Genomic DNA, 15226 nt, shown 5'->3' with positions numbered 1-15226 from the left:
GCCTGTTTTTTCCTTCTAATGCATTGTGGGAGTTTTACTTGTTCACTGACTCTTCCCCCTCAACGATCAGTTCCAAGAAAGCAGAGATCCTGTCTTTGTTCTCTATAATACCTAGCACTTAGCACAGTGGCTGTTGCAGCCCAGGCTTAATATACTCTTTTTCTGAATTTATGAATGAGTTTGTATCTGAGGGCTTACACTGGTACAAGCTCTTCTCTCCCAGACCCCCTGCGGGGGGAAAAAAAAAAAAAAAAAAAAACAGGAGACACTAACAGCTGTGCTGGGCAACCCTGGACATGTTAAGGGACAACAGCCTAGGTGTCTAGCCACCAGAGGGCCCTCCAGGGCAGGGAGGGAGGAAGGGGACATGGCCAGGTGAAAGCAAGGTGGACCTGTGAGCCCAGGGGAACAGCTACAGGAAACCATTACAGGACACCAAGGAAAGGAAGAATGAAAGGTATGCTCATACTTTGTATCATTCCAATTCACATTCAACCAATGTTTATTGAGAGCATAAAATATGTCAGACACTTTCATATGCTTATCACACTTAATCCTCATAACCACCTTGTAAGGGAGCTATCATTAGTGCTATTTTAACAAATGCAAAACTGAGGCTAAGGGAGATTAAGTGGCTTATTCACTGCTCCCCAGATGATAAGGGCAGAAGGAATTCAGGCATGCTTGATCCCATCTGGAACTTTCCCCACTGCACCAAGCCACCTCTATAAGAGGGTGAAGGGAAACTTGGCCACACACACAGCATCAGGCTATACCCAACAGGCATAGCCAGCCAGAAGGGAGGGAAGGGAGAGAAGGCCCCAGAGGTGACCTGGCCCTTTCCATGAGAGCAGTGCTAGGGCTCTCCCTGAGGGGTTAGAAAGAAGCGTAGAGGGGAGGAGGCTAGAATCAACCCAGGGCTTTCCCCTAATGTTCCCTGTGAGTGCAGGAGGACTTCGAGGAACAGGACAGAAGCACAACAGACTGCCCCTGCCCCACAGGGAGACAGGAAAGGGCCTTCAAGTTCAAGCCAGATAAGAAGCCCCCAATGATGCATCTTCTAGACAAGGCCACAAAGGGTTGGGGGGGAGCCTGAGCCAGAGGAATGGGAAGGATTAATCCTGCTTGGAGTGTTTACACTTTGGTTACTGGAGCTAAGTCCTTCGTGGCAGGCCCCATTTATGTGCCTCTCAATCTAACAACTCCCACTGTGGCCAGAAAGGGAACTTTCCTACTGAGATGTTGTCCTACTCAGTCTATCTTCTCAGGCTTTTTCCAGGACTTGCGGGTTTCCAGGAAGATCTTGACCAGGGACAGGAGGATGGGCACAGCCATAGGCAGGAAGAGCGGGATGTAGATGGCAAACTTCTGGTCGTCAGGGAAATAAAGGAGGTGGAGGAGCGAGGGATCAAAAAAGGCACGCTCCGAGGACGTCACAGCTTCCTGGCTGGCAGTGAAGGCAGAGGCCAGGTGCCCAGAGGCTAACTCCTCTGCCGCCTTCTGGACTGCAGCTACAGCCCTGTACACCTAGGAAGGGGGCAGGGGATTACCATTAAGTCCCAGGCATCAGTGAGGTGTTGGGGTGGGAGGAAGGATGGGCCTTACTTTGTCTTCCGCCTACCAGGCAGGTTGCCTGGAGTTCGCCCAGGATATGGAGGCCAGTATAAAAGGGCTATGGTATATTTTCTTAGCGCCTGCCTAAAACCTCACACCCCATCTGGAGTCCTGCTGGGGAGCTGGCACTGCCCTCTAGAGGAAGCCTGGGGGACTCAAGGATGGCATGCCCACACACACCCTGGACCTCGACTGGCTCTCTGGTCTCACCATACCCTGGTCCTCGCTGGCCACTCCAGTTACAGCACAGAATCCATCCTGTGCCCACTCACCTCAGATGCCACATCGTCCTTGATGACAATGTTGCTGATCTTGCCCAGAAGCTGGGCCAGGGAAGTGAGAGTGGTAGTGGCTGTGGCCAGGTTTTCCACTGACCGAGCCCAGAGCAGCCGGTCAAGCTCCCAGGTCGTTAGCCCTTCACTCTTAGGCCCTGGAAACAGGCATTTCACAGGCAACTGGGGCTGAGCAATCCCAAAGAGCAACCTGTGGGAAGAGCAAAGTAAGGTCAAAGGGGCTGAGAGTAGAAGATGGCTATGATCCCTTGAATGATGACTAAGATTTTCCATCTTACCCAGAACCACAGGAGTCATAGGGAAGTACCTCAGGGTCTCAGGGGGTGAGTGGCAACACTCAGTAATACAGAGCCACAAGCCCCCCTTTTAAAACCTGTGTTTTTGCTCTTACCTGTTTCTGGATTAGATTTCCACGATCTTGTTTGAAAAAAAGGTCCCGTGGCTACAATATGTCTGATAACACCAACCTAGTTTAATCCCCTAACCCTGTCTACCGTCTCTTTGGACAAATGGGACCACTGAGCCTTTAGTTAAGGGATGATCCAGGACCACTTGTGATAAGCCTGTGTGTTGTCCCTCTCTAATCCTGCACCCAGGGCAGACATTGCTAATCAATCAGAATCCTCTTTCCTAATGATCCCAGACACAGCCGTAGAATCCTCAGTCTAGGGCATCCAGCAGCCACTACCAACCTATCAGTTACCAGGAGAATTAACAGCTATTTTCTTAAGTAGCCCTATCTACGTCCTATGGACCTGACATTCGGGAGTCTGTTTTCCTTTTCTCTTTTTTAAGTTTATTTACTTTGAGAGAGAGAGCGAAAGAGAGAAAGAGGACACACATAGGGGAGGGGCAGAGAGAGGGGGAGAGAGAGAATCCCAAGCAGGCTCCATGCTGTCAGCACAGAGCCCGACACAGGGCTGGATCCCATGAACCAAGACCATGACTTGAACCGAAATCAAGAGTCAGATCCTTAACCGACCAAGCCACCCAGGCATCCCAGGAGTCTGTTTTTTTAAAACAGTTTTTGTCAGCAACTAGTCCTTCTTACGAGAAGGATAAAATGATTCTTCGAAACCCTTCTTGGTTTCCCTGGGGCTCTAGGCCCAGCCAAGGTATCCCTGCCAGGTGAGATTTCATTCCAGTCAGCTCAGAAGACTCGGGTCAGATTCAGTGGCCACACCCCCAGGGAGATGAGCCAGGAACTCACCGCAACTGAGCCAGGAACACCTCCATCACTTGCTCCATGTCCACTTCAACCCTCACCGGCAGCTTCGAGGCATTGTAGGCTTTGGGGTCCACATTGTATACCTGCAAGGGGAAATAAGGCTGCCCGAACACCACGCCAGGACTGTGAACGCCTCTGCTCTAGACACTCTGGAGGCCATGAGAGAAAAGGGAGACATATTCTGTGCTCCTTAGAAATTACAAACCTGATGGTATAGCTAACATTTTTTGAATACCGGCTACTAGGAGCTTTTCATAAATTATCTCCATTATCCCCTCAGAAGACCCGTAAAAAATATTTATTCCATTTTAAGAGTTCCTACCTATGAGAAACTCCCAGTCTAACAGGAGAAGTTGTCATTCATACAAGACTCCCATAAATAGGGCCAAGATCTAAGATGTACACACGGAAAAGTCCTCAGTGAGTGCGAACCGCTACATGCCAAAGGGTCACATTACAGAAAACTTATAGAAATAAGAAGCTGTGGGGCCGGCAGAGTAGGGGCACAAGCTCACAGCACCCTCACCAACTTGGTGCGGCCCCTCCCACAGGCTGGGCCATGGAGGACACTAGAGGAACAACAGAAGGAACAGTCTCAGGGAACATGTGTCTGTCCCTAAAGCTGGGGCTCTGGGGTCTGCAGAGTGTGACCGTTACCATAATGCCACCCCAACGGGGACTATGGAAGGCGTTGGTGGCCACTGGAGCGCCGTCCTTGTCCTGAATGTACAGGGGGGAGTGGGCAAGCTCAGGTACGTAGAGCAGAAAGTTGAGCACAGGGTAAAGGGAGGCAGCACTGGATCCTGCGGTACAAAGAGAAGGGAAGTCAGAATACCAAGGTTCCAGGTCAGCCTCTAACTTGCTGGTCACTCACAGTGGGCCTCATTTCCCCCAACTGAGAGTCCCCAGAATATCCTCCAGTCTGGGGTTTCTGTGATCGAAACCTCTGAACATTCTCCCGAGATGGGCCACACACATGAAGCAGAGTCCCTAGCCCTCTTGTCTGTCTAAGACCACTCTCTCGGGCCCTGCCACATCACACCCATATAACTATAACCCATTTTATAGACAGGTATACATATGACCTCATGTCGGCTCCCTCTTAATATCCTTCAATAGCTAGCCAGTCACACCAGGTAAAAGTTCAAGCTACTTAACATGGTCCTTATGATCAAGCACCTGCCTGCCTTGCCAGCTTTGTCTTGGTCACTCCCTCGCAATTCAGCGACACTACGCTTCTCTGAGCTTCCCGAATGCCTATCCGTCTTACTCTTCTACATCTAAGCTCAGAGTTCCCTTGCCTGGAATGCCCTTCCATCTCTGCATTCAGCACTGGTAGAGGGAATGAGGGAGAAATCACACACAGCCCTTCCCATATCTTGGTCCACACTGGCCTAGCCTTGGTGCCCGAAATCCCACAACCCGTGATATACTGACTTTGGTTTGTCTGTATTACACTCTGTGGTCACCTATGCTTCCTAGGTACCATCCCCCAAATGAAAAACTGGAACCCCAGCTTCAAACCTCAGTCAGAACTGTCAATCCAGATTCTGCCTTTGTGTACTTTTGCTGTTATCTTTCCTACATGTGTGACCATATTTTTCCTGGCTGGCTTGCAAAGAGGGAGACACAGCCTATCCATTCGTTTACAGAAATCAGTGGGAGTCATGCTTAATAAACGTTTTTGGATATGATAGTGTGGGGTTGGGAGATGTCAACAGAGTCTCATGAAGAAGCCTAAATGCCCAGTACTTCCTTAATGCCCTCAGACCACCCAACCTGGGAACCAGAACCATATACTCCCAGCCTCCAACTCCACACTGAGCCTTCAGGGTCCTGCCAAGCCTAGCAAAGAGGCCCTCATCCTTAGCTCACCCAGACGGGACTCCACTGGATTGATGACATGGGGGAGGCTATGTGCGGCCAAGTAGTAGCTAGAGGAAGCTGGGTCAAAGCGTGGGTTTACCCCCAACACTGCATAGTAAAGAATCTGTAAAGCAAAGAAGGAGAACATTCCTTTGTTTATTGATTCATACTCCACTCTGTCCCAAAAGTTTTGAAGTGCCTTAAAAAAGATACAGTAAGCACAGGACAAAATATAAGAGATAAAATCAGGGCTGAGAGAAAATAGATGTAGGAAAAAAAATAATAAAGCCAAGGGTAAAAGTTAATACGCTATACACGGGCTATGAAAACCACATTTTTTACCAGGCTTTCCAAGAGCGTAAACAGGGAGGGGAAACGAGTAGCATAATTCAGTGTCTGCAAGCTCAACTCAAGTCAGTTATTCAGAAGTACTCCCACTTACCAAGACCTGATAAAAATTTCTCGCACATTTTTCCTAAACGGATATTGTGTGATACAGAAGGCTACATTCTTCACATCTTTACTGTTACTACACTAACATATTTCAGGAAGTTTTATTTTTTAAATAAATTTCTTAAGGATGGCACAACTGGGTGAATACAGTTCTGGAGGGAGCCATAAGGAAGGTTGTTTTTTAACAAACGTTGACAGAAGTCCCTGAGCTGGACACCACGGAGGGAAAGTAGACACTAGAACCACATCTACACGCAGGAAATTCCTAGCAAATCAGCAAGCTCAAAGAGCTGGAAGAACAGACTACACATGTAAATAATAAATATGGATGGGCTTTGAAAAGGAAAAGGACCCCTCGGCTTGCTCCCTGTCTTACCTGAGAGTCCACAGAGAAGTTGCCGGCAGCACTGAGGGCGCTCAGGAAGGGCTGCACATAGCGCCGGACAGCCCCCTCGATGTCCCAGTGGACTTCGTGGGACTTGGGGTCTGGGTTGAGTAAACTGAAGGTGATCTCATAGCCTATAGAAACAGGAGTCAGGGAAGGCAGAGGCTTCTGTGGCTCAAGGGCAGTCGTACCCCTGGCTGAGCTGAACTTGTTTCTCCTCTAGAATGGGGTTGGTGGCCATGATGGAACCAAAGGGAGGACAAAACTGGGATGAGGAACAGTGAGTGCTTTCAACTAAAAGATGAAACCACAGAAGAAAGGAGTAGAGTCTGCATGCAGATTCCCCTCCTGCCCCAATGCCCCCACATCATTCACTTCCCTCTCCCTTCTCACGACAAAGCTCCATCACCCTACCCAAGCTGGACTTGAGAGGCCGCCTCTTATCAGAGCTCCACTTGTCCTCTGGAAGGTGGTCAGCCAGGGCCGCAGCAAGCACATCTTCAGTCAAAGACATGGCCTGCGCTACTTGGATCACCCGGCGGCCGACTATGTTAAAGGCCTCGCGGTGCATTATCCCTCTCACGACTGCTGTCCTCTCGGGCCCGATGTAACTCATCATGTCCTGTGAGAGAGGCCAGCAAGGGAAAGAATGCCCATGACTCAGGGAAGAAAGCAGAAGAACGTGCCGGCTCCTGTCTCTGAGAATCTGGCTTTTTGCCACTGACCAACAGGCTGACTGCTCCCTTTAGATTCATAGTGAACCATCCCAGCATCTCTGACCAATCAGCATGCATGAATGTTTTCATTCATTTCTGCGACCTTTGCCTTCCTGGCCGACTTAAGTGCAGGCATTATCTAAATCTTCATGGACTGGAAAACTAGGAGACGGCATGCTGAACAAGGAAAGCAGAATAAACAAACACCTGGAAAGTTTGATGTAAGTAAACAGCACATGGCAAAGAGGCAAGGACAGAAATGTTCACAGCAGCATTATTTCCTTTTTTTAAGTTTATTTTTATTTATTTTGAGAGAGAGAGCGTGCACGCATGCGCGCACATGAGCAAGAGAGGGAGGGGCAGAGAGAGAAAGAGAGGGAGAGAGAGAGAAAGAGAGAGAGAGGAAGAGGGAGAAACCCAAACAGGCTCCATACTGTCAGCACACAGCCCAACGTGGGGCTCAAACTCATGAACCGCAAGATCATGACCTGAGCCGTAATCAAGAGTTGGAGGCTTAACCAACTAAGCCACCCAGGTGCCCCAAGGCGGCATTATTTCTAAGAGTCAAACACTGGAGACAATCCAAATGCCCATCAGCACAGAATGGATAAATTGTGATATTTATACAATAAAACATATTAAAAATGAACACATGAGATTCAATTACACCTTGATTATCATGGAGGATTGTCCCAAACATAAATGTTGAATGAAACAAAAGTTACAAAAGAACATGTGCTGTATTATTATAAAGCTCAAAAGTTTGCAAAATTAAATATATTGTTTATAGAGATATATGTGATGAAACCTGAAAAAGTAAGAAAATGACACGCACAAAATACGGTCACCTTGAACTAAAATAAAAGGGAGTGGGGTAAACCATGGAAATACACAGGGTTCAGCTACTATTACTAGACTGTAGTTTGCAAGCCAGGGGTGGGTTCATTAAAATTTTCTTTCATCTTTTTATAAGAATTAAATATTTCAGGGCACCTGGATGGCTTAGTTGGTTAAGCGTCCAACTGTTGATCTTGGCCCAGGTCATGATTCCAGGGTTGTGGGGTAGAGCCCCATGGAGCCTGCTTGAGATTCTTTCTCTCTCTCTCTCTCGCTCTCGCTCTCACTCTCGCTCTCTCTCCCTCTCCTTTTCCCTCTCTTCTTCCTTCCCTCTCTCCCTCCCTCTCCCCCTTTGCCCCTCTCACCCACTCATGTGTGGTCTAAAACAAATAAATAAATTAAAATATTTCATCGTAAATTTTAAAAGAAAACACTACATGGCATAGCTCCCAATGAGCCTCTTGCTCATAAAGTGGAAAGGTCAATGCATCGCCCATTTTACCACCATAATCCATTCAAGCCATCTTCTTTTTTTTAATCCTGTTTTTTTTCCACTTCAAATGGTCACTGGAGCTTTAACCATATAGAACTCTTGGAGTTAGAAAGACCCAGAGTCAATGAAAACAACCCTATTTGCATTCTTTTAAAAAAATATTTGGAAAAGAGTTTTCTGTAGCAAATGCAAGAAACGGGCAGCACTACTGCAAGAAGGAGTGACCTAGGAGAGGACAAGCAGATGGGATAAGGCAAGGCCATACCCTCCCTGCTCACCCTACCTGGGGCAGAAGTGAGGAGTGTTCGGGGATCACGTACACAGTCAGGGAGCCCTCTGCTTGCTCCTGCGGCTCAGCTAACATGGTTTCTGCCTCTGGGGACAAGAGCAGAAGGTCTACCAGGAGCAAAAACACCATGCCCTATCCCTCTGCCCCCCAACAGAGTGCCTAAGCCACAACTCCACCTCCCTTTCTACATGGCTGACATTGTGGCCAGGCTTGGCCCCCAGTGGCCCAGGCTGAAACACACTCTCATCCCCAGCTTTCCCAGGAAGTTAGAAGATGGTATGGAAACTACACACTTAGAGATCAGAAGAAAAAAGAGGGCTCCGTGTTAAACTAGTGTGATCACTCCTTCTGGTACCTTGCATACTGCCCAGTGACAGGGCCTCTTCCTCGTGGTCCAGAGCCCTCCGATAGGCCTTCTGGAAACGGCACTTGATTTTCATTTTGTCTGAGAGGGAAAGGAAGAGGATGAGAAGACTAAGGGGTGCCTGGGTGGCTTAGTTGGTTAAGCGTCTGACTTCAGCTCAGGTCATGATCTCGCAGTTCATGAGTTCGAGCCCCACATGGGGCTCTGTGCTGACAGCTTGGAGCCTGGAGCCTGCTTTGGACTCTGTGTCTCCCTCTCTCTCTGCCCCTCCCCCACTCACTCTCTGTCTCTCTCAAGAAGAAATAAACATTGAAAAAAAAAAAAAAAAAGATAAGACTAAATACAGACCTCTGCCCATCTTCCCAGCCCTAACACTGTCCAGTGTCTCAGGACATCAAGAAAATCGTTTGCAGAGAAAGTCCCAGAGGCTACAGCCAATTCTAATGATTTCTACATGGATGATATCAAATACACGACATTCCACCTCTTCCACCTAACCAGCTCTTGCTTCTACCTGTGTACACACTACCTTCAACCTGAAGTACTCTCCCACAGGGAAATCTATTACAATATTTATTCTATTAATAGGTGAAAGGAGCAAAACCATACGATCTCTTCGATAGGTGCCTCAAAATAAGGCGACAAATTCAGGTTGTTGTTTTTTTTAGAGAGAGCGTGAATGCGCAAGCGTGCGTGCACACAAGCAGGGGCAGAGCAGAGAGAGAGAGAGAAAATCTCAAGCGGACTTTGTGACGTCAGCACAGAGCCTAATGTGGGGCTCAATGCGGGGCCTGATCTCACAAACCATGAGATCGTGACCTGAGCCCAAATCAAGAGTCCGATGCTTAACCAAATGAGCCACTCAGGCGCCCCAATGAACATTCTTGATAAAAATGCACACTTAATGACAAAACACTAAAGTAGTTCCATTAAAATCATTAATAAAATGAGGATGCCCACTACTTCCTCTATTATTCAGCACTGTTCTTTCTGAAGTTCCTGACCAATGAAGAAAGTGAAGACCAGTGAGGAAAGAGACACGAAATCTGAATATTTGAAAGAACAAAATGTCCACTTTTTGAAATAGCATAATTATTTTCCAAGAAAATCAAAGAAAAGCAACTGAAAAAAATATCAGAACTGGTAACCATTCAGTCCTATGACTAGATATACACAAGAATTAATAGCTTTCTGAGAAATACCAGCAACGTCCAATTTGAAAAGCAAGTATTTTTTAAATCCCAATCCTCATCATAATAAAGAATGTACAAACACCCAGGAAGAAATGTACAAAACTATAAGAAAAACACCCAGGACTTTACTGAAGGACCTAAAAGAAGATTTGAATGAAATGGGAAAGACTAAATATTCTAAGGATGTCAATTCTCCCCAAGTTAATCTATACCTGCAAAATAATCCCATAGGGATTTTTTGACACCCCTTCCCCGCCCCCCCGCCTGGAACTTGAGAAGTTGAACCTAAAACTTCTTGTGAAAGTTCTTTGTTATAGAAGAATTCCAGGTCATAATATAGGAGAAATTACAGAATTTTAAATTTGCCATTTTGGGGTATCTGGCTGGCTCAGTTGTAGAGCATGCTACTCTTGATCTCAGAGTTGTGAGTTCAAGCCCTACATTGGGTGTATAGACTACTTAAAAATAAAATCTTAAAATAAATAAATACATAAAAATTGCCATTTTGCAACTGCTATGAAATGGATGCCAGCATCATTGGATGCTAAAACCATCAGGTGAAAGGTTGACAGGGAATTAAAATACAGACATCGAGGGGCGCCTGGGTGGCTCAGTCGGTTGAGCGTCTGACTTTGGTTCAGGTCATGATCTCACAGTTCGTGAGTTCAAGCCCTGCGTCAGGCTCTGTGCTGATAGCTCAGAGCCTGGAGCCTGCTTCAGATTCTGTGTCTCCCTCTCTCTCTACCCCTTCCCCACTCGTGCTCTGTCTCTCTCTGTCTCTCAAAAAGGAATAAATGTTAAAACAAAAAAAATTTTTAAAAAAATACAGACATCAAGCTGACAGTATCTGAATTCACTAAATCATCTTTGTATCACCCAAAGTGAAAAAAACCCATCCATTCTATGCTTCCTGATATAACACAATAGGAAGTATACCACACTAATTATAATGTATTCTTATCTAAAAAAGTGAACTGATTTTGATCAAATCTCCTGATCTGACTACCAGTTTACAAAAAATATGGATAATAGAGGAGTAAGTTAAATGAAACTAGGAGGAAGCAATCTGCCAAATCCAGAATGGGAGAGGTTCTAGAACACAAGTGGCCTGGTTTCTCCACAAAACCAAAGAAAAAGAAGTATATCAGGATGGGGTAGGGGGAGCTGATATATAACAAAAAAAGGCAAAAGAAATGTAACAAAATATGATGTGTTGATCTCGATTAGAATAAAACCAACTATAAAAGGACACCTGTGAAAAGCCTCATTCTAGATGGAAATGGGTACTATCATTCATGGTGTCCAGAAATTGTTAACGTGGCTACAATAAGACACAGGTTATGTTTCCATTGCAGCAAGTTTATTGCAGTGGTGACATTGAGAACTGTAACATTTTTTCCTAGGCTCATGGAGTAGAGAGTGGAAGTAACAAGACTTTTCAATATTACAGACAATGAAGGAATAACAATTTTAGATCATTTGCCAAAATAGCAATCAATGTACTTCCTACAGTTTGACTTCTAGGGCCCTAACATAAAGAAATTGGATCCCAAAGATTACAGGTGGGGAATTTCTGAAGTAGGTCCACATGCCAGTGGAGATCAAAGAAGTCCAACCAAAAGAATCAGACTGACTGATAGTGACAACTGTGGATTAAACAAAAGTTCTTTTTAAAAGGATTATTTTGGGGGCGCCTGGGTGGCTCAGTCGGTTTAGCATCCGACTCTTGATTTCAGCTCAGCTCATGACCTCACAGTTGGCGTGTTTGAGCCCCACGTCAGGCTCTGTGCCGATGGTGTGGAGCCTGCTTGGGATTCTGTCTCCTCTCTCTGTCCCTCCCCCACTTGCTCTCTGTATCTTTCTCAAAATAAGTAAAAACATACTTTAAAAAATAATAAATAAATAAATAAATAAATAAATAAATAAATAAATAAATAAATGGGTTATTTTGAAGATTATGATTCTGGTTTTGGAGGAACTATGGTGATCGGCTGCAGCAGTGGAAGGACATGCATGTAAAATTCCCGAAATAAAATTTATTGGGGCATCTGGGTGGCTCAGCCGGTTAAGCATCTGACTCTTGGTTTCGGCTCAGGTCATGATCTCGCGGTTCGTGGGACCAAGTCCTGCATCAGGCTCTGCACTGACAGTGGGGAGCCTGCTTGGGATTCTCTCTCCCTCTCTATCTGTCCCCCCCCCACTCACACTCACACTTTCTCTCTCAAAATAAATAAATAAAAATATTGTTTTTAATTTATTGACTTAAAAAATTAAGAGGACACCTTTGAGATAATTGGGGAAATATGAATATAGACTGGAAATTAGGTGATACTCAAGAATTACCGTGGACTTGGTTAGGTGTGATATGGTAGTTATGTTTAAAAGCAACAAAATAAAATCTTTCAAGGGCTGCCCTTCTCATCTAGCATAAAAGCTGTATGTGAGCCTAGCCCCCTGTCCACTGCTCTGGTTTTATTTCATTTCCTCTTACCCTTTCCCTCATTCACCTCACTCTCCCCATAATGGAATTCTCACTGTTCTGCAAAGGCACCACTTCTGCTCCTACCACAGGACCTTATATTTGCTTCTCTCTGTACCAAAAAATGCTCTTTTCCCAGATATCTACACAGTTTACTACTTTACCTCTTTGGGTCTTTACTTGAAAGTCCTGTTTTCAAATGATGCCGTCCTTAGCCACCCTCTCTAAAATAGCATTGACCTCTTTATCCCCCAAGAAACCTCCCTATACCCCTGTCCTGAACTATTTTTCCCCTGTCACCATCTAACATACATACATACATTTATTTATTACAGACTTTATTTTTTTAAGTAATCTCTATACCCGATGTGGGGCTTGAACCCACAACCCTGAGATCAAGAGTTGCAGACTCCACTGACTGAGCCAGCCAGGTGCCCCCCACCATGTAACATATATTTGTTTATCTTCCTGTCTGTTCTCTTCTTTTTTTTTTTGTCTATTTTGTTCAATGTATTTTGTCTACTTTGTTTGCTGTATCTCCAGCGACTACAACAGTATCTGATATGGGCACTCAATAATAAATATTGGTTGAATAAATGGACCAGCCTGTTACTATTCCTATGTAGTAGATAAGAAAACCAAGAGTTAGAGAGGTTAACAACCTCACCCAAATTCACACAAGTGGCAGAACCAAGGCTTTAATCCAGCTCTCTTACACCAAATTCTCCATACTCTTGGCCACTCCACCCGACTACCTTCACAATATGTCCATATTATTGAATACCATGTCACTAAATATGAATGTCCATGATAAATTGACAACAATCAAAGTTGCAAACTAACATGTGAGGCATGATCCAATTCTTGTTTTGAGAAACGAAAAGTATGTGTGTTTACATTAGGTTGAACCATATGAAATATGACTTTTAAGAAACACGGGTGACCAAGGTTAAAAAGCTAGAAAGTAAATGGTACACAGGCACTTCACCATCTGGACTCAGCCTACACATACAGTCACTCACAATTTTCACTTCACACTCCAGAAAAGTAAAACTGCACACAGATTCCCCCAACATGCTGACTCACCCCCCCTCCATGCTTCTACACGGGAGGCAGTATAGGTTGTCGGTTAAAAGCCCGAACTCTGGAATCAGTCGGGCCCGGATTTAAATTTTAGCTCCACCTCTTACTAGCTAGCTGTGTGATCGTGAACAAATTAAAATCTCTGACTCTCTTTTTTTCATTTATAAAATGGAGATCATGTTAGAGACGATTAAATGAGACAACACATGTAAAGTGCTTCACCTAGTTTATGGCATATAATGAACAACAATTTAGCCATTGCTGTATCTGGCTCAAGCTGTTCCCTTCCTCCCTTCCCCATTTACCCTGAATTCCTTCACATCCTTTAAAAATCTGACTTAAAAATGACATCCTCAAAACCTTCTCTGCCTTTTTTTCCTCCCAGGCTGTTAAAGGCTCTTTTTTAAATACGATCTCTGTTTCTTACATAATCCCCTATGATTTCTTTATCTAAGTTCCCCCCCCCCACATGACTATGAATTTCTCAAAACCATTATCAATTCTTTATTTATCCCAAAATTCCTGGTACCAAAAAGTGCCTACTAACACTCAACAAAGTGTTCCATGTCAAATTGAGTAAGAGCTGTATACAACTCCAACTTGATTCCAAACCCTACCTTCTTTCTACTACATCCCACCTCCTCTCCTATCTTCTAATGAGCATCAACTGCTTCTCATCAGGTAGCACAACTGTCATGAATGAAATTGCTGCCCTAACGGTGAATAATTTTATTTAAAGTTGCCTTTCTTCTAACCAACCACACTGTTCATTCAGAACTGTTCATTCAGAAAGGGCTTTTAAGAAATTTTTAACTACATTTAAGGGACACCCACGCTCCTCCAACCTAACCCATCTCTGGACTGAGCTCAGACCAGAAAGGCAGGCTTGACTCCCCAAGAACTCACATTTCAGAGGGATCTCTCTCTCATGCACAACAGTGAAGGGCAGCTTCTCCTGGTCGTCCGACGGCACTGACTCTCGGGTAAATACGACAGTGACGGGCACCATGAGCCGCAGCTAGAGGAAGGAGCATCAGGGCCATCGGCTGAGTCTCCACCTTGCCAGTGGGCTGTCCCCAGGCCTTCTCCCACAGAGGTCTCACCTGCAGGGCATTCAGCCCACTGATCTCAGAGTAAGGCAATGGGGCCCGGTAGGTCTCCGTAGTCTTCCACCAGAGCGGCAACCCCAGCACGATGGCCACGGCAGCGAAGAAGAGAGCGGCCCGCTTGCCTCGGACCACCTCTAGGGGCACGGAGGTACCGACTTGAGGCGCTGGAAGTGGGCTTGGTTGCCCTCCCCACACCTGACGCGGACGAGCCCCAGCAACCCTCACTCAGAAGCTCTCCGCCCGCCTTCATAGGGATCCCTGTGCCAGGGGCCCGCGCCCGTCTGAAAGGATCTTGTCTGAAACGACCCCCGACCCCCCAGTCCGCGGGACCACTGGCACACCACAATCCCCAAGCCCGCATTCCTCGCTCGCAATCTACGAGTCTCAGTTCCCACCCGAATGCCACTGCACCTAGGTCTGTAGCTGCGGCCCCGGGAGCCGCCATGCTTCCATCCAGTTGCTCTAGCCGCCGAGGGGCGGAGCTACGCAAAGCCTCCCCCAATCGGAAACCTGCAAGGAGGGGGCGGGACCACGGCAGAGGTCGCAGCCAATCGCAAGCGGTACTCAGGGAGGGCAGGCGAGAGAAAGAGGTAGAGGGTGGGCGGGGTCCGCAAGGAGCCTGGCCGCGAGTTTGAAAGGAATTTACCCAAGCACCAAGGCCAGTGGAGTGGCTGTGCAGGTTTCTGTGTTGCCGGAAGATTCTTCGTTAGTACCCCGTTTCCTTGTGGAACACACTCCTAGCCCCAGGGATTAAGAGAGCAAATTCTGCAGGCGTTAAATACTAGTTGAGCGACCACAGGCAGCTCTAAGTCTCAGTTTTCTCA

The 15226-nt window shown here is 46.1% G+C and overlaps 1 protein-coding gene and 1 non-coding gene across 2 annotated transcripts; one reads left to right on the top strand and one right to left on the bottom strand.

The window, feature by feature from the left end:
• Nucleotides 1-484: 484 nt before the first annotated feature.
• Nucleotides 485-14919, bottom strand: PIGS (phosphatidylinositol glycan anchor biosynthesis class S). The gene is made up of 12 exons (XM_019423784.2): nt 14814-14919; nt 14397-14536; nt 14200-14311; nt 8530-8619; nt 8169-8260; nt 6254-6461; nt 5831-5973; nt 5011-5125; nt 3793-3938; nt 3118-3218; nt 1887-2097; nt 485-1527 (listed from the first exon to the last, which is right to left on the bottom strand). The coding sequence occupies exons 1-12, from the start codon at nt 14845-14847 to the stop codon at nt 1252-1254; spliced, it is 1668 nt and encodes a 555-aa protein (XP_019279329.2). The 5' UTR covers nt 14848-14919; the 3' UTR covers nt 485-1251.
• On the top strand, nt 10992-11126 carry LOC128774364 (small nucleolar RNA SNORA1). The gene has a single exon (XR_008418942.1). It is a non-coding gene; the product is annotated as a small nucleolar RNA SNORA1 (small nucleolar RNA).
• Nucleotides 14920-15226: the final 307 nt, after the last annotated feature.

This window comes from Panthera pardus, unplaced genomic scaffold (assembly GCF_024362965.1).
Source record: "Panthera pardus isolate Hobbes unplaced genomic scaffold, ASM2436296v1 HiC_scaffold_3, whole genome shotgun sequence".
NCBI lineage: Eukaryota > Metazoa > Chordata > Mammalia > Carnivora > Felidae > Panthera > Panthera pardus.
The sequence above is the reverse complement of the archived record's forward strand: the minus strand, read 5'-3'. Positions and strand labels throughout refer to the sequence as shown.